At 50.5% G+C, this 19,838-nt stretch overlaps 1 protein-coding gene and 3 long non-coding RNA genes across 4 annotated transcripts; 2 read left to right on the top strand and 2 right to left on the bottom strand.

Annotated features, from left to right (window-relative positions):
* Positions 1-264: 264 nt before the first annotated feature.
* On the bottom strand, positions 265-1,012 carry LOC118156210. The gene is made up of 2 exons (XR_004746185.1): positions 648-1,012; positions 265-584 (listed from the first exon to the last, which is right to left on the bottom strand). It is a non-coding gene; the product is annotated as an uncharacterized LOC118156210 (long non-coding RNA).
* Positions 1,013-3,273: 2,261 nt separating this feature from the next.
* SLC35B4 (solute carrier family 35 member B4) lies at positions 3,274-14,311 on the bottom strand. Its single transcript, XM_035310019.1, has 10 exons — positions 14,103-14,311; positions 10,519-10,632; positions 9,529-9,631; positions 8,730-8,779; positions 7,666-7,747; positions 6,322-6,382; positions 5,503-5,612; positions 4,984-5,059; positions 4,576-4,651; positions 3,274-3,882 (listed from the first exon to the last, which is right to left on the bottom strand). Exons 1-10 carry the CDS (start codon positions 14,177-14,179, stop codon positions 3,636-3,638), a joined length of 996 nt encoding a protein of 331 aa, XP_035165910.1. The 5' UTR covers positions 14,180-14,311; the 3' UTR covers positions 3,274-3,635.
* A 95-nt stretch (positions 14,312-14,406) lies between these two features.
* LOC118156216 lies at positions 14,407-15,498 on the top strand. The gene is made up of 2 exons (XR_004746186.1): positions 14,407-14,908; positions 15,071-15,498. It is a non-coding gene; the product is annotated as an uncharacterized LOC118156216 (long non-coding RNA).
* Positions 15,499-16,290: 792 nt separating this feature from the next.
* On the top strand, positions 16,291-19,456 carry LOC118156222. Its single transcript, XR_004746192.1, has 2 exons — positions 16,291-16,351; positions 18,614-19,456. It is a non-coding gene; the product is annotated as an uncharacterized LOC118156222 (long non-coding RNA).
* The last annotated feature ends 382 nt before the right edge of the window (positions 19,457-19,838 follow it).

Below are 19,838 nucleotides of genomic sequence, written 5' to 3'. Positions count from 1 at the left end.
AATTATTCAGGGGGCAGCTGTAGGCTTCCCGCGGCCATTTGGTTATCGGGCTGCTTCTTCCAGTGGTGTTGGCAGCAGAACCCAACAGTGGCAAGGGAGGGAGATAAGGCTGAGCTTTCCCCTCGAAGTCTGGCAAGGCTGAGCCGTTCCTACCCTCTCTCATACTAAAGGGAGGATAAATCGTGGGGTAAGGTCAGAGCCCCAGGAATTTTCGGGTCTGATGGCCAGCAGCAAAGCATGAACGGAGAAACAAGAGGAGCAGCATGCTTGGAAGAGGAGACGTTTATTTTGTTTGGAAAACAAAACAGAAAGGAAGAAAAACAAACAAAAACACATCATCAAAAGTACCCTAAACCCAACCAGCCAACCCAAAAGCTCCGAAACACGGGTCAGAAAGCACTTTGGCTCATCACTTTGCCAACCTCTGCTAAAAAATGTGTGCTACCATTTCTACAGCAAACATAAAACCCGAATAAATCAGTACCCCCATTTTTTTTGGGGGGGGGACACGTGGGTTTAAATACTAGTTTTGGCTATTGGGGCACTTCTGCACGGACCTTTCCTCCACCTCACGACCAGGCGCGCTCACCCGCTTGCCTACAGCAGGGAGGGAATTGCTGCCACGCCTGTGACACGAACAGTGATACGTACCCAGGAGCACACAGCCCACACAGTAAACAGTTAAAAGAAATACCCTAACAACAAAAATAACCCATGGTGGACACCTGGCTTGCGTGAAGACCGAGAAGAGCGCGTGGTTCAAGAAAAGGAACCCGAATATTCCCAAACCTACCGGCGTCACAGGAATTGGAGACGACATGCAAGCTCGTTGAGACAAAGGGCGGCCCAGCGAGGGGCCTATGTACAGTATGGTACAGTCCCTCAGGCACCTGATCAGCTCTGGATTTGCTAAATCCCCGACCCAGGCTATAAAATTCACAGCCACGGCTCCGAAACAGGGGTGACAGCTCCTGCTGCCCGGCCGTGAGCGCGACGTCTGCCTGCAGCCCGGCGTTGCAGCGGTTTTACCCCTCAATAAACGACCCCATCGGGGAGCGTCCCTGATGCTCTCACGCTGAATTTGGCTTGGGTTGCCTTCCCTTCCCGTGCCTTGCCGTCTCGGCTGAAGCTCTGTGTAAATAGCTTTGAAGAGCGAGGTGCAGGAGCGGTTTTCCCTCTCCGGGTCCTGCGCAAACAGCCAGGAGCGAGAGCTGAGCTGCGCTGCGTGCAGGGAAGCTCTTGGGGATCTGCCTCCCCACCTACAAAATCCTCGGAAATCTCCCACTGGGGACACTCAAGAGGTTTTTCAGGCTCAAGAAAAAACAAACCAGCAGAGAAACCCCTTCACCGTCTCAGAAGGACGTGGGCTGCAGGGCCCATCAGCGTGCTGCCGGCTCCAACGCCCCCAGAACAGCAGCAGGGCTCAGGGCTAAAGCAGCGCGCCGATGCCTCAGCTATTGCTGAGCAGCACTTGCGCAGCATCGAGGCCTCCCTTTTTCCCCTCTCTGCCCCCACTGTGCCCAGGCCATGGACGGCCAAGAAGCTGGCACAGCCAGGCCGGCTGCCCCGGATAAAAATCAGCAATAAAAACGGAGAAGAAGGGGTCTGGGGACGGTGGCCGTTATTTGGGACTGCTGGCGTTGGTCTGCCTGGGAGGTGGCGATTGTCTTTGCACTGTGTTTATTTTGCTCTTCCTCTTTCCTGTGCTTGCTAACCCACCTTCAGCTCTCCTCACAGACTTTCCTGCTTTTGCTCTTCCCCCTCCTTCCCCTCACACCCAAAGCGGCCGCACGGCGCTTTGCTGCTGGCCCAGGGGAAGCCGCCACAAGCCCGGCCGCAGGTCCGACGTTGGAGATGTAAATACCCAAAGCCATGAGGACGGTGGTGGAGGAAAACCCGAGCGCAGCCCCTGCCCTTCCTTAGCCAGGCTTGATGCCCACCAGGCTGGCACCGCTGGATGTTTTCAGGGCCATGGCTGTGCAGGGGCAGCCACAATGAAGTGCAGAGGAAAATCAAGGCAGCAAAAACAATTAGTGTGCTCCCGAAAACCCTGCGTGCTCCCTTTTGCTCCGAGACCGAGACGAAGCTGTGTGCTAATCCCTGCTCTGCCCGATGGTGAGCAGCCCCTAGGACGGCTGCTGCTCCTCACCTCGCTGGGAGACGCTGCCTGCACGCAGGGGACAGGCACCCAGAGCTCCTGCAGGCTTCAGGAGAGAGGTGACACCCGGCAAAACTGTCCCCGTGCCTGGCGGATGCTGATGGGGTACACGGGAATGCCACGCGTGAAGCTGATCCCCAAGGAGTGGGAGAAGGAAAGAAAAGGGGAGAGCCGGGTGAAGGGACGGCAAAACCAGCCCCTGCCCAGCGGCAGAAGGAAGCTCAGCTGGACCGGCCCCGCTCAAGTTCCTTGGCATCATTTGTACCCTGAGGCGTGTAGTGACAGGACGAGGAGCAACTGTTTTAAACTAAGAGATGCTGGATTTTAATTAGATAATAATTAGATAAATTATTTTCTATGAGTGCGGTGAAGCCCTGGCCCAGGCTGCCCAGAGCAGCTGCGGCTGCCCCATCCCTGGGGGTGCCCAAGGCCAGGCTGGATGGGGCTGGGGGCAGCCTGGGCTGCATGGGGGTGTCCCTGCCATGGCAGGGGGGTGGAATTGGGTGGGCTTTGAGGTCCCTTCCAACCCAAACCGTTCTGTGATTCTGTGAAGGGGTGGTCTGAGGTGGACCACAAGTGTGTTGGGGGCTCAGCAGTTCGTGACAGCTGACTGCTGGCAACAAATCCCCATGACCACACTCGGGTGAAGGAAAAAGGAGGAAAAGTGACCTGCATGGAGGACCTCAGAGAAGCAGAAGGAACCTGTGACCCCTCCACCTCATCATTTGAGGGCTCAGCTAAGCCTTGACAGAACTGCACCACCTCCTGAGAAGGCCATGAAAGTGATGCGGTGGCGTTTTGGCACCTTAGCATCACCTCTTTGTTTTCCTTGGGCTCCCAGCTGCGTCTTGCTCCTAGCAATGAGGGCTTGGCAGAGGTCTACTGGGCAGACTGGAAGGCTCTGGAGAAGGTGACAGCCACAAGTATATCCAATGCCCTCCCAGAAAGAGTCAGGATCAGGCACCAAGGACTCAAGTTACCAGCCAGGCTTGGCATTTCCAGTGTAACTAAAAAACCTGCTGCACAAACGGCAGCGTCTGGGGGTTCCCAGGGGCTCACCCCATCCACTACAGTGACCTGGATGTTAAAGGACGGCACCAAACAGGCTCAGGGTCCAGCTCACCGCAGCTGGGAGGAGTGTACAGAAGCACCACGATATAGCTGGGCTCCTAGCGGAGAACTGGGTCAGCTTTTAAATTAATTTAAAAGGGATATTTAAATGAAAAAATAATAATAATAGGGTGGGGGAGCAAAAGGGGTTGCATAAAAAAAAAAATGCAACCTTGCAAAAATAACTGCATCCTCCCTCCGTGATCCATTCCAGGCAGGTTCCCGGCGGAGACTCCATGATTCCCAGGAGCTTGGCACAGCCAACACCTCCCCTGTTATAAAAACAACCCCCCTCGGGGGGATTCCCTGCTGCTCTGCTCTAAAAAACAATAAAAGGGTCCCTGCAGAGAGCCCCCCACCCCAGCCGTTACTCCTCCTTCGGCCTCTTCCTCCAGCGGGCCAGGAGGGGCCCGAGGCTGTTCCACACCTCCGTGTACATGAGAGTCCCCACGAAGACGAAGGCGGTGCCCAGCCAGTGCCAGGCCGTGAAGGGGTTGCGGAAGTAGAGGATGGAGAAGATGAGGCTGACGAACTTGCGCAGCGTCACCACCAGCGTGACGGTGAGGGAGGTGCACTCCGTGGTGAGGATGAAGACGCCGCGGATGCAGACGTATCTGGGTGAGGGGGGAGGTAAGGGGGCATCAGAGGGAGGGCGGCCCGGTTTTGGGAACGCAAAGGGTTGGGCAGCGGATATCCCCAGTTTGGGTACGGAGGGATTTTAAATCCCTTCTTCACAGCTCAGCATTTCTACAGCTCTGAGCCTCGGGGACAGCCTGAATCTCCCAGACTTCTCCTAAGCCTGCCCTGGGACAGCAGCGAGAGCTGAAAGGTTAGTGGCATGCTAAAACCAGACTTCTCCCTTTATACCCAGCAGTGGATCTGCAGAAGTCCCCTCCCCGAAGGGGCACAGATTAAACGAGGAGGAGCGTGAGCAGCAACAGGGGGACAGTGACCTCTCAACAATGAGAAAATTGGGAAGAGGGGACTTGGACTGGGTCCCTCTTCCTAGTGCATCTTGGCTTTATCAAACTTGTCCTCACTGCCTGGGAGACTGCCCATGGATATGGTGAATGGCTCTCGATCTATCCTAGCTAGCAGAACCACTGTGAATTTTTACCAGCCAGCTTGTCCGTGGGGAGGTGGTGGCAGATTTCAGCCACCCTGAGAAAAATGTAAGCCCCAGTTACAAAAACATCAGCTCCTAAATGCAGGGAAGGCTCCAAGGGCACAGCATCCCTAGCTTTCCTTCCCCATTTCTCTTCTCCCATCCTGCTGCCATCTCCACAAGCAGCACATTGGAAGGATACTGAGTGATGACGTTCATGAGGAGGTAGAACCACATGATCGGCAGGGTCAGCCCAATCACTGGGATCTGGAACGGCTCTGTGGGGAGAAAGGACAAGGAGGTCTCTCAGCATCAAGGATTTCAGGAAAAAAAATCTACCCGCTGTAGTCACGGCTGCCTGGGACACACGTGTGTGAGCTGGAAAGGAGCAAAGCCTGCTAACGCGAGAGATGCAAGGACAGAGAGGAAGTCTCTGCCGTTCACAGCTGGCCACGATGGGATTAGAGAATTTGAAATTTGAAAATCTGAAAAGCTTGAAGCTCTGGAGACAATCGTCTGATGTGCACAACTTCTGGACTGAAAGCTCCCTGCAGCATTTTCCAGAGGGCAGAGAGGTACAAGAGCAAGGGTCCACCTGTGCAACACTCACCGGACTGGCTGAAGAGAACGGCGTGGTGGTAGATGTTTGGGGCGAGGAGGAGAAAGCCAGGGAGCGGTAACGCATGCTGAGGGAAAGGAAAGACACGATGTTAACAGATTATGCGAGTCCACTCCACTTCTCCTCCTGGGAAGCCAGCCTCACACATCTCCACGGATGACAGCACACGCTTCAGAGCATGTGATCATTTCTATTTCTGCCCCAGGAACATTGTTTGTCTTTAACATGTCCCGTGCACCTACAGCACCACAAAACCCCTGCTCAGACCGCTGCTGAGCAAGGGGAATTCAGAAAGTCAGGCCTCTTCTGTGTTTAAAATGCACAAGGTGGGCTGCACCTCCATAGGAAACTCTCTTGGGGTCTGCAGACTACACGGAGCCGAAACCGCTGTTGTTTGAATTAGCTCACAGAGCTGCCCGTATGGATCTGAGTGCAGGGTGGGAGGGAAAGGGACTCTCTCAGCAGCTCTCTCTGCCCAGTTAAAGCAACAGAAGAGACGTAGTGACTCACGTTGTAGAAAAGGGCCTCTTTGGAGTGCTTCCCGAACCGCTTGTACAGCGTCTCCTGGAAAATCCCCATCCTGGCAGACATGAGGAGGGCGAAGGTGAGCGCAGCGATACCTGGAACAGAAGCACAGCCTTGCAGCATTGCTTCAGCACGGCATAGTTCGTGTTAGCCAGCTTGAGGATTCCTGCTGTTTGGCATTCGGTGAAAGAAAACGGTGGCAGAAGCCAAAGCACCCAGAGCTGGCAAGGTGGGCAGGAAACTGATAATGGTCTCGGGGACACAGATATATTATTACAAGGGCTGAGATGCCAAACCGACAAAACATCAGGCCCAGGTTCCCTGAAAAACCACCAACAAATTGGCTGGAGGTATAAAAAAACCTCAAGTGCAAGACTGTAGAAAGTCCTCAGTGAAATTCTGTGCTGAAGGAACACTTGAACTGGTGACAGCCCCTCTTCCTCACTGCAGCACAGCTCACGGCACCAGGTACATTAGGCAGGTCTGCTTCTGAAGGGAGAAATAAAGAAGGTACCCGCAGAAAACTTGCTGCCTTACAAGAACAGTCGCTTTGCAGAAGCCCTTTAGGTGCTGTATATGATTTGTTGGCCAAACGAAGAGTATCTTTGTACAAAGGTGCAAACGAGTACAACAAAACCCCATTCCTTGGGGATCAACACCCACTAGGAGCTAAGCATGACTTAATATCAGCGCAGGGACTCCCAGCACAGTATGTTTAGCACAACCCACATGGCCACGGACATCAGAGAGCCAAGTCTTGTCCATATCCCACCAGGGTTGGCTGGAGACAAGGAGCTCACATACCTAGCAGCCACCACAAGAAAACGTGGAGTCCGTCCTCTTCGTTTAAGCCGGAGTCAGATGCCTGGTGGAGGGAGACACAACACGGTCATCGCGAGCTACCACAGCCCTGCAGCTGATTCAGGCCCGCCTCTGCCTCACTCGTGCCTCGTGTGTTGTGCTCCAGGCAAGGCCAGAAAGCAAAGATCGCCCAAGGTCTCCCATTCTCCAGTCACTTCCCCAGCTGAACGGAGGTGGTAGCAACTACAGCACACTTTGTTTGCCACTCTGTTTTGAGGAACGAACCAGATTCCAGCTAGAAGTATAAATACCTGATCAAGAAAGAAGCTTTTCTTAAAGCAGTGCCCTGGGTTGGCCAGAGACTGAACTCATTTACAATAAAAATAATCGGTGTTGTTTAGAAAGCTCTCAGAGACGGCCCATTAGCAGATTCCTCTGTCCTCACCTCAGGGCAGGCACGCAGGGAAGAACGAGGGCTCTGGCCACATCCCAGCTAGGTACTAAACCTGGTGTACGGTCAAGATATCGAGGGAACCAGGCCTGGAGGTGCTGTTAGCCAAACGAGATCACTCACTTCTGCCACAGCTCTGCGTACCTCACCAAACCCCCACGCCTGCTGAGACTGGAATAATACAGAGCAAGGCTGCAGAGCACAGACCTTTCTCAGACACCCGGAGAGCGTAAGCAGCTATGAAATAACGGGGGTCTTTGAGGCTTGACAGCTGTGTTTCATTTCCAGCCTCTCAGAGCTGGTTTAAGCGAAGCCAGTTTTTACTTGGCTGCCACTTTATGCCACTTCTCTGCCTTCGGTTGACAAGATCAGACTGTGGGTGCTGACCCAAGCGAAGCCCAAATCCACGGTGTTCCACCTGGGTTTTCTTCGCTCCCTCCTCCTCTCCAAGGACACCTAACTTTATTTCAAGGGTCACAGAAAGTCACACTGGCTGACAGCAGGTTTGGAAAATTCCGAAACCCGAAAGTCTCTTCTAGGATAAAGAGAGCAAGGAATTGAGTTCTTTTAGGAGTTCTGTTTAGGATTCACCTGCTCCTGATTGTAGCATGTCATGGTAAGGGCAAGAGAAAAGAGCTCCGTGGCAATAAAATAATGTTTTGTTTATTCTCAACAATAAAGTAACCTGAATAACCCAGGATAAAAGGCACCTATAATTCAATTAAACCACACTCCTGTCCCTTCCCTCCAACCCACGGCGAAGGAACAAGCTAGGAGACCTCTCATCTCACCATTAATAATCAGGCAAAGGAAATTACTGACAAAGGTGCCCAAGGGCTGCTCCTCCTGTCAAAAAAGGTTCACAGCTGTGACCTCAGCCCCCCTCCAATCCTTACCACTTGCTTTGCAGACATGAAAGTGCAGGTGAAGATCCCCACGGAAACCAGGGCTATGGACGTGTATTTAGACATGCTGTATCTGCGTGGAGGAGAAGAGAGATGTCAGTGACCCAGCTCAGCCTCACACTGCTCATTTCCTACTCCCCTGCTTGGCGTTTTGCTCCATTACATCGGGATAAACTTGAAATAATTGGCATGTGCCCAATACCTAACACTGGACTTTGCTGGGGACAGAAGGCCAACTTACTCCAACTGCACCAAAAAAAGAAGCTTTTGGACCAAGGTCTCTTTGTGGCAAAGAACCCACGCCCACATTGGTCTCGCAACCAGACCCCAGGCAGGTGAAAGGACCTTCCTGTCTTTGCCTGCTGTGGTGGGCTGACCCTGAGATGGAGAGCAAGAAAACTCGTGGGTCAAGATCAAGATCCTTTAATAGGTGAGGAAAAACAAATAACAATGCAAAATAATCTCGCACCTCCTCCCACAAGTACAGATATTTTAGAAGCCAAGGTGCTCTGACCCTCTTCTTCCTCTATCCTGGTTTCCACTGCTGGGCACAATGTTATATGGCATGGAATATCCCTCTGGCCATTTGGGGTCAGCTGTCCTGACTGTATCCCCTCTCAAATGCTTGCCCACCCCCATCCTGCTCACTGAGAGGGGGGCAGAGTGCAGAAAAGAGAAAGCCTTGCCGCTGTGTAAGCAATAGCCAAAACATCTGTGTGTCACTGACACTGTTTTAGCCACAAATGCCAAACACGGTACTCCACGGACTGCTATGAAGAAAGTTAGCTCCATCCCAGCCAGATCCATCCTCGAGGAGCAGTACTGGGATGAAAGAGGAAGGAAAAGAGCTAACATTCTCGTCTGTAGCCACGTTTCAAAGCTCTTTCTTCAGTCTACACTTGCCTTAAATGAAGGAGTGAGGAGCAGTGGGAGTGCAGAAGAGGGAACTGCTCAAGTTCAGGCCTCTGTGCCCCAACCTCCCTGTCAACACCAGCCAGGACTAAGCCAGCGGCAGGGCATTCCCTGATGGTATAAGAAAGGTGCTCGTGATTTACCTTTTTTTCAAAATGATGATACCAAGAGCCATGCTTGCTATGAGAGAGCCCTGGGAAAAGAAGAGAGGAGGGGAAAAGAAAACAAAACAGGTCAACAGGACAAAATTCCTTGGACTGGGGCACCTGCCTCAAAGAAATACCACGAGCAACTAACACAAAAACACAAAGAGAAACGCCAGAAGAGGTTCAGGGAGACTGGCAGGGTGGAAGGAGTCTGGCTTCGGCTAGGAGGAGGGGAGAAGTGAAGCTGGGTGGTTTGGGAACAAGGATGCTGGAGCAGACAGGCAACGAGGATCTCCTGGCCAGCGGGGCTTCTCTGCCTTGGCCATCTCCCAACGCTGTGTTATAAAACATGGGACAGGGCTCCTAGCACCCTGGCCGGTTTAGTTCTTTTTAACCTCTCTTGGCTGCAGGTATCTCAGCCCCGTGATACGTTGTGGGTGAACAGCTTCTCCAGCAGAGATTGCAGTTCCCAACAGCCACAACTCCGTTGGCTTTGGTCACTGTTACTTCCCCATCGCTCTGGGAAAGATGAAGCCTGTTCCAGCTTCAGTTTCCTCACCTGCCCAGGGACGTTACGTTGACATTTAATGGTCAACACTGTGAAATAAAACTTGAAGTTCAGCTTCACAGCACGGTTGCTGTCCCCGCAATTAAGATGGCATTAGTTTTGCACACGGTTTTGTTGTTCTCAGGGGAAAAAGAAGGCGAAAGAACACATCTACCAGGGCAAGCGCTCGCAGAGATGATGGGAAGAGACGTCGCATGAAATGGGAAAGGACAGCACAGCAACACTCACCGATCTGAAGATCATGTGCAGCGGCATGGCGATATTTAAGTTCAGGGCATAGTTATTCACCACACTGACAGTGAAGAACATGGCCACCATGATGAGGTAATACCTGAAATACAAAGCAGTGCTCAGCAAAACCAGCTCACGGCTGTGCACGTAGCTCCCTGGGAGGCTGGGACGCACGTTACAAACAGGTGAAGCGGCACAAAGAGAGGTCTGGAGCTGAGCAGAAGCCCACCTAGCTCTTGGGTCTGTGTTAATGACTCACAAGGAGACGGATCCAGTTTGGATATAGCAGGGAAGTCCTTAAAAAGGGAAGGGGACTGACATGCACTGGCTCGGTTTGTGGTAATTGCAGAAGCAAAGGGGAACCGAGAACACCCCAGCTGGAATCTCTTAGCACGGACTTCCCCCAGACCTCTGTTTCCTAAGGACAGTGGCGTAAGACAAGGCTTGGTTTGAAGGGATTCAATTTCTGCCAGCAGGCATCGCTACCCTGCATGAAAGAAGCCATTCAAACCCATGCTGAACACCTCCATGGTCCTAGACCTAACCTAGAGAGCTCCTTGCTGCAACGCAGCCACAGATGGAACTGAACTTGCCCTCGGCTTTGCGAGGGAAGAGAGCATGAACGTGCCAGGTTATTGCCAGGACAAAACAAGCCCTGACAGAGAAATGCAAAAGTAGATTTCCAGTAAACCTCTCCATCCCACGCCCATTGCACCTAGCCCCAGAGAGACTGCAAGCTCGTCAAACTTAGCAAACTGTACAAAACGTTGCCCTGCGCCCTGGATAGATGCAATCTGAGGGCAATTTCCTATTAAGTGTTCTCAATAAACAAAGAGTTCTCATTTTAACAGGCGTGACAGCTTCTCAGTGAGGCTTTGCGAAGGGATTTGGACAGGATAAATGGATAAGGCATTTTATTAAACACTTCTTGAGGTAACAGATAGCCGGTCAAATTGCATCAAGGCAAAGCGTTGAGATCCACCGTACCTCATCGGTATGGCCGGCCGCTTCCTCCCGAAGTTGGCTTCGAAGATAAAGCCTTCCACGGCGATAAATAAGAACTGGGAGAACGTCACGATGTTCCCACATCCTGGAAACTGCCTGCAGGTGCAGAGAAGGATCACAAGTGTAAGCGCAATGTCACAGAGAACGCACGGCGCGCTGGGCTGTGATAACAACTGCCTGGCAGCTCGTGGTCCCACAGTCAGCATCAACTGCTTTATCCATCCAGGTGTTCCTGCTGCTCCTATTATACGCCTCCCTGCAGGGATTTACTCACCTGTACTTGTCTGGATGCGTGTGCAGCAATCCCAATAGCTTCCCCTGCCATTCCCAAAGCAAGCAGCCACTCCCTCCGCAGGGCGTGTGGTGACACGGGTCAGGAAGTGAAAGAGGAAACTGCTCTGATCGGGGTCTGTGTAACTTCCCACCACGGCACAGGGTGGGAACGCACGGCATCAAGCACCCACGTAACCATCCTGGGGCTGGGTCTCCCTTTTTCTCAGGAGGAAACAGTTCTGGTAGGGCTCTCTCACTACCTGCAAGTTGCTGGGCTCGGTACAGGCCAGGTGAAATGATGGTTCGGCCTGGGAGGAAGAGAGCAGGATTTCCACAGGATCTTTTTCCGGGATTTCCCACGACATCCGAGCAGCAGCTTGGACCCGCTTTCAAAACACCCAGCAAGCTTTGGCCCTCTGCCCTCCTGCACTCGACGGAGCCCCCAAGCACCCCTCAGGGAGCCCCAGAGTGGTAACGGTACCAGCTTCGAGCAAATCAACCTTCTGTGTTTGATCCAAGGGGAGAGGAACCGCACACGAGGGCAAGGCAGCGCGTAGCAGCCTGACATTGAACCGACACTCCCTGCACGCAGCTCACCCCTTCCCGCTGCAGGCTCTGCCTTCTTCCTAAGAGGCTTACAGGGAGCAGGAGAGGATTTCCCAGGAGGCACACAGTCTGCGGGCTCAGAGGAAGCCGTGATATGTCAATAAATCTGAAAGCTCGCTGTTTTTTGCAGCGGGAGCCACGGCACCTCTCTCTGGTGCAAGAGAAGCCAAGGACTGACCGGAGAGGCTGCGTGCTGCTGATTCCCTGCTGCACAAGCACGCAGTTTGCTCCCGTAACCACCAAACAGCCCCTGGAAAGGCCAGCTTCTGGTGCCTGCCCCAGCCTGAGCGCCTCCCCTCTACCCACCTGCCACTTTTCATGTTTCTCAGAGATTAATTAACCCCAAGACTTCACTGCCTGCTGTGCAGCGTGGTTAACAGGTTCAAAAGTTTTATGGGGGAAGAGGAGAGAGACTGAACCACAGACAGGGGCCAGGCCACAGGACTGTAAACCTTATCTCTGTAGGAAAACAAAGCAAGAGTAAACTTGGAATAAACCAAGACAGTTTCCATGCACTAGACTTTGTTTCTTCCCAATCCACAGACCCTTGCATCCAGTCACTTGCTGTGTATACGGCCTCACATTATCAGTGAGGTGTTGACAGAGGGTTGTATTTTGACTGATAATAGAAAGGGCAAACAAAAAACCCCAGGCTGTACCTGCCTGTGCCTTTGACTCACAATCCTAACACGCTGATAGCCTTAAAAGAAAGGCCAAAAGGCTGCATCTATCAACCAAAGACCTGCTCTAGCTGTAGGTAACTGATGGAGGGTCCTCTGGAAGCAACGCAGGAGCACCACGAGGGAATTGTCACCCTGCCTCTGAGGACTGCCCGGGCTGGCAGGGATAAAGCTGATGGAGTGGGGCTCCTGGTCACATCAGCGGGGAACAAATGGAAGAGCCCCACTTTTGGGCATCAGTTTGGGTTATGTTAATTCAGAGTGCTCTCATTTGGACTGAGTTCAGCACATCCAAATCACTTTTCCGAGAAGGATTTCTGTCCATCGCTGCAGAAGACTCCGGATTTCACACAGAATGCCTTCAATGGCACCTGCAGAAGAGCAAGACCCCCCCCAGAGTTTGCACCACAAAGGGGAGAAACCCCACTGAGCTCATGCTGAGCCTGAAATACCTTTGCAGGGAAGACATCTCCCAGGCACACAGCTTCAGAAGGCCATGTGTACATCGCGGGCTTTCTAACCAGGCCTGTACGTAAAACCCACAAAGCTCCGGCATCACAGCTCCAAGACAGCCCCCAGGGTCAGCCAGGAAAGGACATCAGAACATACAGAACCCGTTGTTTTTTTTTGTCCTGCTTTAAACCCCTTCCATAACAATAGAAGCCCATTATTTCTTGTCCCCTCTCCAGCGCCCAGCAGAAAAAAAAAATATTTTGTCTTTCCCGCAGCCGTTCTCCACACATTTAAAGTCTTTTGTCTGTCTTCAGGCACCTCTAGACTAAACAGTCCTCATTCCTTTACTCTTTCCACATAAATCCTGAGCAAATTTCTTTCAATTACCTTTGTTATTCCCCGCTTGACTCTGTCTGGTCACTGCCTTTCCTGTGATCCTGCTCCAAGACTTTCTTTGTTATGAGCAGATTCATTTTCAAGAGGGACTTTCCCTTCCAGACAACAGCAAGACTCAAAGAAATAAGCGGTGTTGCCCCAGTTTGGGGACTGAAGTGAACAAAGGCAAGGGTGGGGCACAGGAACTGGGGAAATTTCTCAAGCAGACATGAGGCAATGCTCAGGAGATGCTGGTGTGTGAAAAGCGCCTTTTCCTAGGTATCTGCGATTGGACTTCTGGGGGTTTAGATACCTAATTCGGACTCTGAACAGGGCCAAATGGCTCATTTTTGTTTTAATGTCTGGCTGGAAGTAACACAAGTCTGATGGCAAGCAAATGGATAATCCCCAACCCAAAACTCTATTTCTCTTGAGGGGGATATTCCACCTCCCTCGCTGAGGCTGAAGCCCAAAGCTGGCAGGAAAGGCAGAGCTTAGAGCAATCCCCATGAGGAAAGACATCTTGTCAGGCATGGTGTTCCCCTCCAGAATGACAGAATCATTAGGGTTGGAGACGAAGACCTGCTCCTTGATTTACCCAGCGACTGCTGTGTGATGTGCAAGCTCACCTCACGGGACCCGCATCCTGGTCTCCTACTTCGAAGCAAGTAACCCCACTGCTGGCTTGACAGATCCAGGCTCTATTTGGCACTCCCTTTTTCTCTAAAGATCTCTAAAGATCTGTGATGATCACCTTCAAGCTCTGCTGGCCTTCATCCATCTGGGTTCGGAAGGGGATGTGGTGCCCACACGTACCCCAGGCACCGGCCCCTCTTGGTGCCATTGGCCTCACCAAGGAGCCCCGGGGCCTGGGGCCGCTCCCCAGGCTGTGAAGGTCCCCTACCACCCTCTGAGGGCCGCAGACCCCCTCAGGCTGTCTCTCACCCCCCAAATCCTCTCAGAGTTCCCCAAATCCTCTCAGAGGCCCCCAAACCCCTTTGAAGACCCTCCGGGGGCGCCGCTGCCTCTCCCTCCCCACCCCAAGACCCTGAAGCCGAGGTCGCTGCGGCCTTCATCCCTGGGGACCCTCCCCACCCCCCGACACCATTCCTGCCCCAAACCTCACTCCTTGCCGCGCGTTTTACCCCAAAAACCTCTGCCCCCCCACCCCAACCTCACCTGGCCAGCAGCTCCAGGAACACCACGTTGCTGCAGCAGCCGCCGAACACCAGGCACACCGCCGCGGCCGGGTGCATGGTGCCGCCCCGAGCAAGGAGGCACCGTCCCCGGCCGCCACCGCATCCCGGTCCCGGGCCGAGGCCCCGCTCCTGCCGGCCCCGCCGCCCCCGCTTCCTCCCGGGAGCCGGTAGTTCGCTCCCCGCCCGTCCTACGTTCACTTCCACCGACGCTCCGGCACGGAAAAGACTACAACTCCCGGCGGCCCCCGCGACGCCTCCCCCGTTCTCCCCGCAGGTGGTGTGCCCGCGGGGCATGATGGGGGTTGTAGTTCCGATGAGGGGGTAATGGCGGAGTAGGGCCCGGTGGTGTGATGGAGGGAGGGGAAAGGGGGGGAGGCTCAAACGCCGCTGAGGAGCTGCTGCCGATTGATATTTTGGGTTTAGATAATAAAATTTTAGCTTAGATGTGAAATAGGTTGCCTGATGCGTGTGGTGGAGCCTCCCAGGAGGCCAGGCTGTGCTCGCAGCCCACAGGCAGCCCTGTGAGAAACACAGGATTTGGGTACAGAAGCAGCAGAATTGGGTCTGAGGAGGGGAAAATTTGGGAAGGGTCCAGGGAGGGGAGAAGGGAGTAAGAAGTGGGTGAGTGGTGTCATCAGGGTGGTTTGGGGACCAGCCAGGACAGTGGCACCAGGAGGTGCCAGCTGCTTCACGAGGAAGATGAAAAATAAAAAAGAAAATACATATTTTTTGAAACAAATAACCAGTTCTGCTTGTATTTCTGGCCATGACCCAGCACATGTCAAGGTGGGAGAGCAGGGCGTTGTGGTGCAGGAGATGCAGAGTTTGGGTGGGGTAGTTACTTGGTGTGGGGACAAACTGCAGTCAGAGGTGCTGTGCAGACCCCATCTGCGGTGATGTATTTATTAATTTGCCTTCGTGTCTTGGTACTTTGGCTTCCTTCCTCAGGATGAAGACATTGTTGTGGCAATCGTCAGAAGACCAAGAATTTAAACAGCATGACCACTCCAAGGATCCTACCCCAATATATGGACTCTCCAATCTGGCATGGACTTTCAGCAGGATCTAATACAGGGTCTATGGCACCTTCAGTCTTTCTTTGTCACTGTTAGATTGTGACGTTGCCCTGTAACTCCTCACCCCTGTACCTAGAGTGTGTTTTTTTGCCTTTCTGCACTTGGAGCAATTTGAGTTTTCTGTTAATACAGCTACGTATCAGTCATGGGTGAAGGGTTGTTCCCAAACTTGAGCGGAGCCATGCTGAGTGTGTACCAGAATCTGCCAAAGCCCTCTGTGATCAAGGGAAGCCAAACTGATCAAAAAGTGGGATTGTCATGTTTCATTTAGTTTTTAATAAAGGTTTGATCTGAATCAGACCCAAATCTTTTTTTTTTTTCCTTTAAATACCACAAGTGTGAAATCCCATGAAAACATTGCAAAAAACTATATTGAGTCCAAAAATGAAGCACATTTCTTATGATTTCCAGCTCTTCAAGGAATGTGACAGTCTTGGCAGTTTCTCTGCTGTTAAAAGCAGCTAATGACAGTGACGAAACTGCCAGGATTGCCCATTTCATTTGCTCACTGTGAGAGATTCTAGGCTCCTCGACTCCACAAGCTGAAGATCCCAGGACTTCCACACACTTTATGTGGAGGCTGGGGCTGGAAACCAACCCTGGATGGAGTGTGTGCCCTCAGGGTTTACAAGAGCTAATGGCTGGAAGCCTGGAAACAATGGCAATGACAACCAGGAATCCTTGGGTACCTTGTGGGTTTTGCCTACGGCGAAACCCTGCAGTCTCTTGATGAAAGTACCAGAGACCCAAGGAATCTGGAGCCTCTCTTGTGATCATTCCAGGACTCTTGGCTTGGGATATAGCCTCTCGGAGAACAGTCTGCCAGAAAATAACACTTTGGGAATCCAAGCATCAGAGGCACTGTCTGGACCTCAATGCTTTTGCTTAGTTCTTGCTCTGTGGTTGGCAGAAGTTCATTGTTCCCCCTTTTCACAAAAAAAAAAAAAAAAATTAAGTGTTTTCTGACCTCGCTCCAGGTAGAAAGGCTTTAACTGACTTTCTTGAGCTTCCCATCAAGTCCTTTTAAATGGTTTATATATTATTAAAAAGCACCATGGTTCATTAGCAACAAACAAAGAAGATTGCTCAGATTTGCTGGCTCTCTGTAACGACGCCAGGGTTTCCTGCTTCCACATCCTCAGCTGCTGCACAGGTCAGAATGATCGATTTTTCTATTCCCTTCACTAATAAGCTTTTGCTACCTTGGGTGCTCACTTCTGCGCCTTTCATTTGCTTTCTTTGTGCTTCAAAGGGTAGGGGGGCTGAGGTTGTTTTTCTGCCACAATAAATGTGCTGCACCTTGGTTCCTAAATGCATTAAGCCACAGAACAAATTGCCTCCTTTGAACTGCTCCAGTGTAACAGTAAAACCAAAATCTCAGCTCATAAAGCATTTTGAGCTGTTCATTGTAGCCTGGCACCTCTGGGAGGGCAGTTTTGTCTGGGTTAGTGAGTACTTAACATCCTTTCTGATGTTATAACTACAAGGTAGGGTCTGGGATGAATTGTCAGGCTGGGGACAGTTCATGGTCTAATTCTTAGGAGATGGGGGCTCATATATGTGCAAAAACTTCCAAGTCACCTCAGTGCAGGGCCAGAGGTGTAGCTCCTAGACTTGCCTTTCTTCCTTTGCATGGAGTGAGATCAATTCATCCCAGCTGTGATGCTGGACCAACATGCTGAGCTCTTTGCAGGTTGGTGTATACCTTACAAGCAATCCCCATCACAGATCTGAGATTTCTCTCCCATTAAAATAAAAAATCAGTTTATTGAAAATTCAGTTCATGTCAGTTTTGAAATGAATGACAAATAATGTCAGAAAATACAAAATATATATACTAACATAAAAAGTTCAATTTCAGAAGTCATTTAAAATTTAGCCCACCTACGTTGTATTGAAAAGGCGCAAACCCAGCGATGTCAGGGTAAGCATCTGATGAGCAGGAGTCATTTCTCAGCCCCATCTCTCTACTAGGAGCAAACACTAATTTGTTGACAACGCAGCCAAGTTGTGTTGCATACTGTGAATGGTCAGCAATGCTCTTGAGGCCATGTTCTTGCAGTTGGAAAGGTCTAAGCACACAGACAAGATGAGGTTTGTAGGTTGAAATAATATAGCTGGAAAATTAAATAAGCTTTCAGCTATAAGACAAAAGCTTTTCTTTATTGCCCAGGGCTTATCTGCTTTTTTTTCCAACAACAGCAGATGCTCTCGTAAAAGATATTACTTCTACCTACAAACATCATCTCGCTTCCGCCAGCGTTATTTTGATTTTCTTCAGAGTTGGCTGAAATAAAACACGTTTTCACATCGTGGAAACACTGGGGAGTCTGTTTCTGCCTGGAAAGCAGGCTGGTGGAGTGTGTGTGGGGGTGTTTTCTCTAGTACAGACCTGTAGCACTTCAAGGTTTGAATAAGGCCTGGCAGCATTTTGAATTCCTGATTTCTGAAATACAGTTCAAAGCGGAATTGTGGGCTCTTAGGATGCAGGGTGAAGGGGTTTGTGTTGACTTAGCGAACACATCAGAAGTCTGTCCTTCAGCTCTGCCTGCTGACTGCATTGTGAGCGATTGCCCAAACGCCAGGAAGAAAATGAGAACAAGGAACTTGGGAAACCTGTTTTGTTCAGAAGTTTGCCACTTTTCCCAGACCCAGTATGCCAACAGTCAGGCCTTGATTCCCCAAAGGGACACAGATTTTTGGTCTTTGCTTTGGGAACAAATACACTGATGGGCAAAACCAGACGGAGCTGTAAGCTCCTGCGTGAAAGGTTCTTGTTTCATTTCCAGAAATAATTGTTTTGAGCCTGTTGGGTATGGTAAAATCTGACAAAACACCAGAGATTTTGACATTTTAATATGGGCAAAATCTTGTTTCACAAAGCTGTGCTTTCCCGGAAAGGTCTTCTCACTCTTGTTTTTTTAAAGCATGGCTTTTTCTGAGAATTAAACTGATTGAATTCTCAATGCATGGGAAGCAAATCAATCAAACCATTTTTTTCCTGTTTTCATAGCATGTTTGATTTAAGCGTCTCCGAGACAGTGAATTCTGCAGTCCTGGCTAGTCATTAGGTTTTGAAAGGCACAATCAGAGTGTGCTAAATAAATGCTGATTTCTAACTGCACAAACTACAGTTTACATTGTAAATTGTACATTACGTTTATAAATAATTCATTATTTCACCATAGAATTCACCTTTGGCTTCACCTTAGGCTATTTCACCTTTGACTTTGTGGTCAGATGGAGATGCCATAGGTAAAGATAAGTCATTTATCATCAGTAAGAGTTACTGAAAGTGGAGACATTAACAGGTTTTAATAGATCTGTGCTCCACCTTGGCCTGCCTTTATTTACCAGCATTTTTGGTCAGTCTATATATCACACTGTTCATTCAAACCTCTCTTCTCCCTTCCAGGAATGGTGTCTCTGCTGAAATGGTGTGTGATGTATCATCTCTAACGATAACATCCTAATGACAACAGTAATGATATATTTTTTTCATGGTGGACATTCCAGAGAAGGGATTCAGAAGCAGCAAGCTGGACTGTCTCCAATTGACTCAAGCTTCGTTCTTGGTGTTAAGGACAAGAGTGGGAAAACTGGTGAAGTGACAGGCTGGTCAGTGGTGATGGACTGACTGCCTTTTAACTGGCATCTGAAATGAGCTGGACTACTCTGCTTTTCTCTCTCTGCAGAGCTTCATTGAGATGAGAGAAGAGCTGAGATGCCTCTGATGGTTTATATGGTTTTTGAGCACGTTGGATATTCACGGGGTGTGAGGAGAGCGCCAGGCTTAGGGCTTTGGTAGCAGAGGAGCTGAATAACTCTGTGAGAAGCACTAGAAACACAGACACTTACTGCCCTGGTGGCGCTGGAAACCCTTCATGGTTCCTGCTGAGTTGAGGTGCCTCATCAGCCTCCTCTCCTCTCCATTTGTGATCCTGCTCATGCCTGAATCAAATCCTGCTGTTACTCATACTAGAAGATGAAGAACTCTTGTGGTATTTGGCTGTGCTGACAGGTATTCAGTGAACATGCTTGTGATGAAAAATGGTGGAAATAAACCCAAGACTTGACTCTCTGCATAACACCTCCCAAATTTTCAGAGCTATCATCGGTTCAAAACCTAAAATCTCTTCTTTATTTTGCAAGGAATTCAGTTATAGGGAACAACTGCCTGCAAGAAAAAAAACAAGTCCAGCCTTGTCAGCACAGCCACGTGCAATATATAGACTGACCAAAAATGCTGGTAAAAAAAGGAAGATCAAGGCAAATTTGCCATTCACAGTTGTGTCTGACAGTGCTTTTTCTCAGCAGATTACTGTTATTAATCCCATTTTCTGAGGGGACAGTTAAGCTGCAAACACAGGCAGAGTCAGTCAGGGCAAAAGGAAGGAAACAAACCCTGGGAGCCTGATTTTTCTTGTCCAATATTATGTATCCCCATGGTAGGTAGCTATTTGTTAGATGATATTTAAGGTCCCTTCCAACCCGAGCCATTCTATTTGTGTAAGAGGAATAATAAAGAACAGGTCCCTTTTGTATGCTTGTAACCAAAATTTATCTAACCCCAGTGTCAATGAGTACTTTTGGGGAAAGAAAACTCATGTCCTAAAACAGTTGCTCTGCTGGCAGCTCTC

This window comes from Oxyura jamaicensis, chromosome 1, assembly GCF_011077185.1.
Source record: "Oxyura jamaicensis isolate SHBP4307 breed ruddy duck chromosome 1, BPBGC_Ojam_1.0, whole genome shotgun sequence".
NCBI classification, from domain to species: domain Eukaryota; kingdom Metazoa; phylum Chordata; class Aves; order Anseriformes; family Anatidae; genus Oxyura; species Oxyura jamaicensis.
The sequence above is the reverse complement of the archived record's forward strand: the minus strand, read 5'-3'. Positions and strand labels throughout refer to the sequence as shown.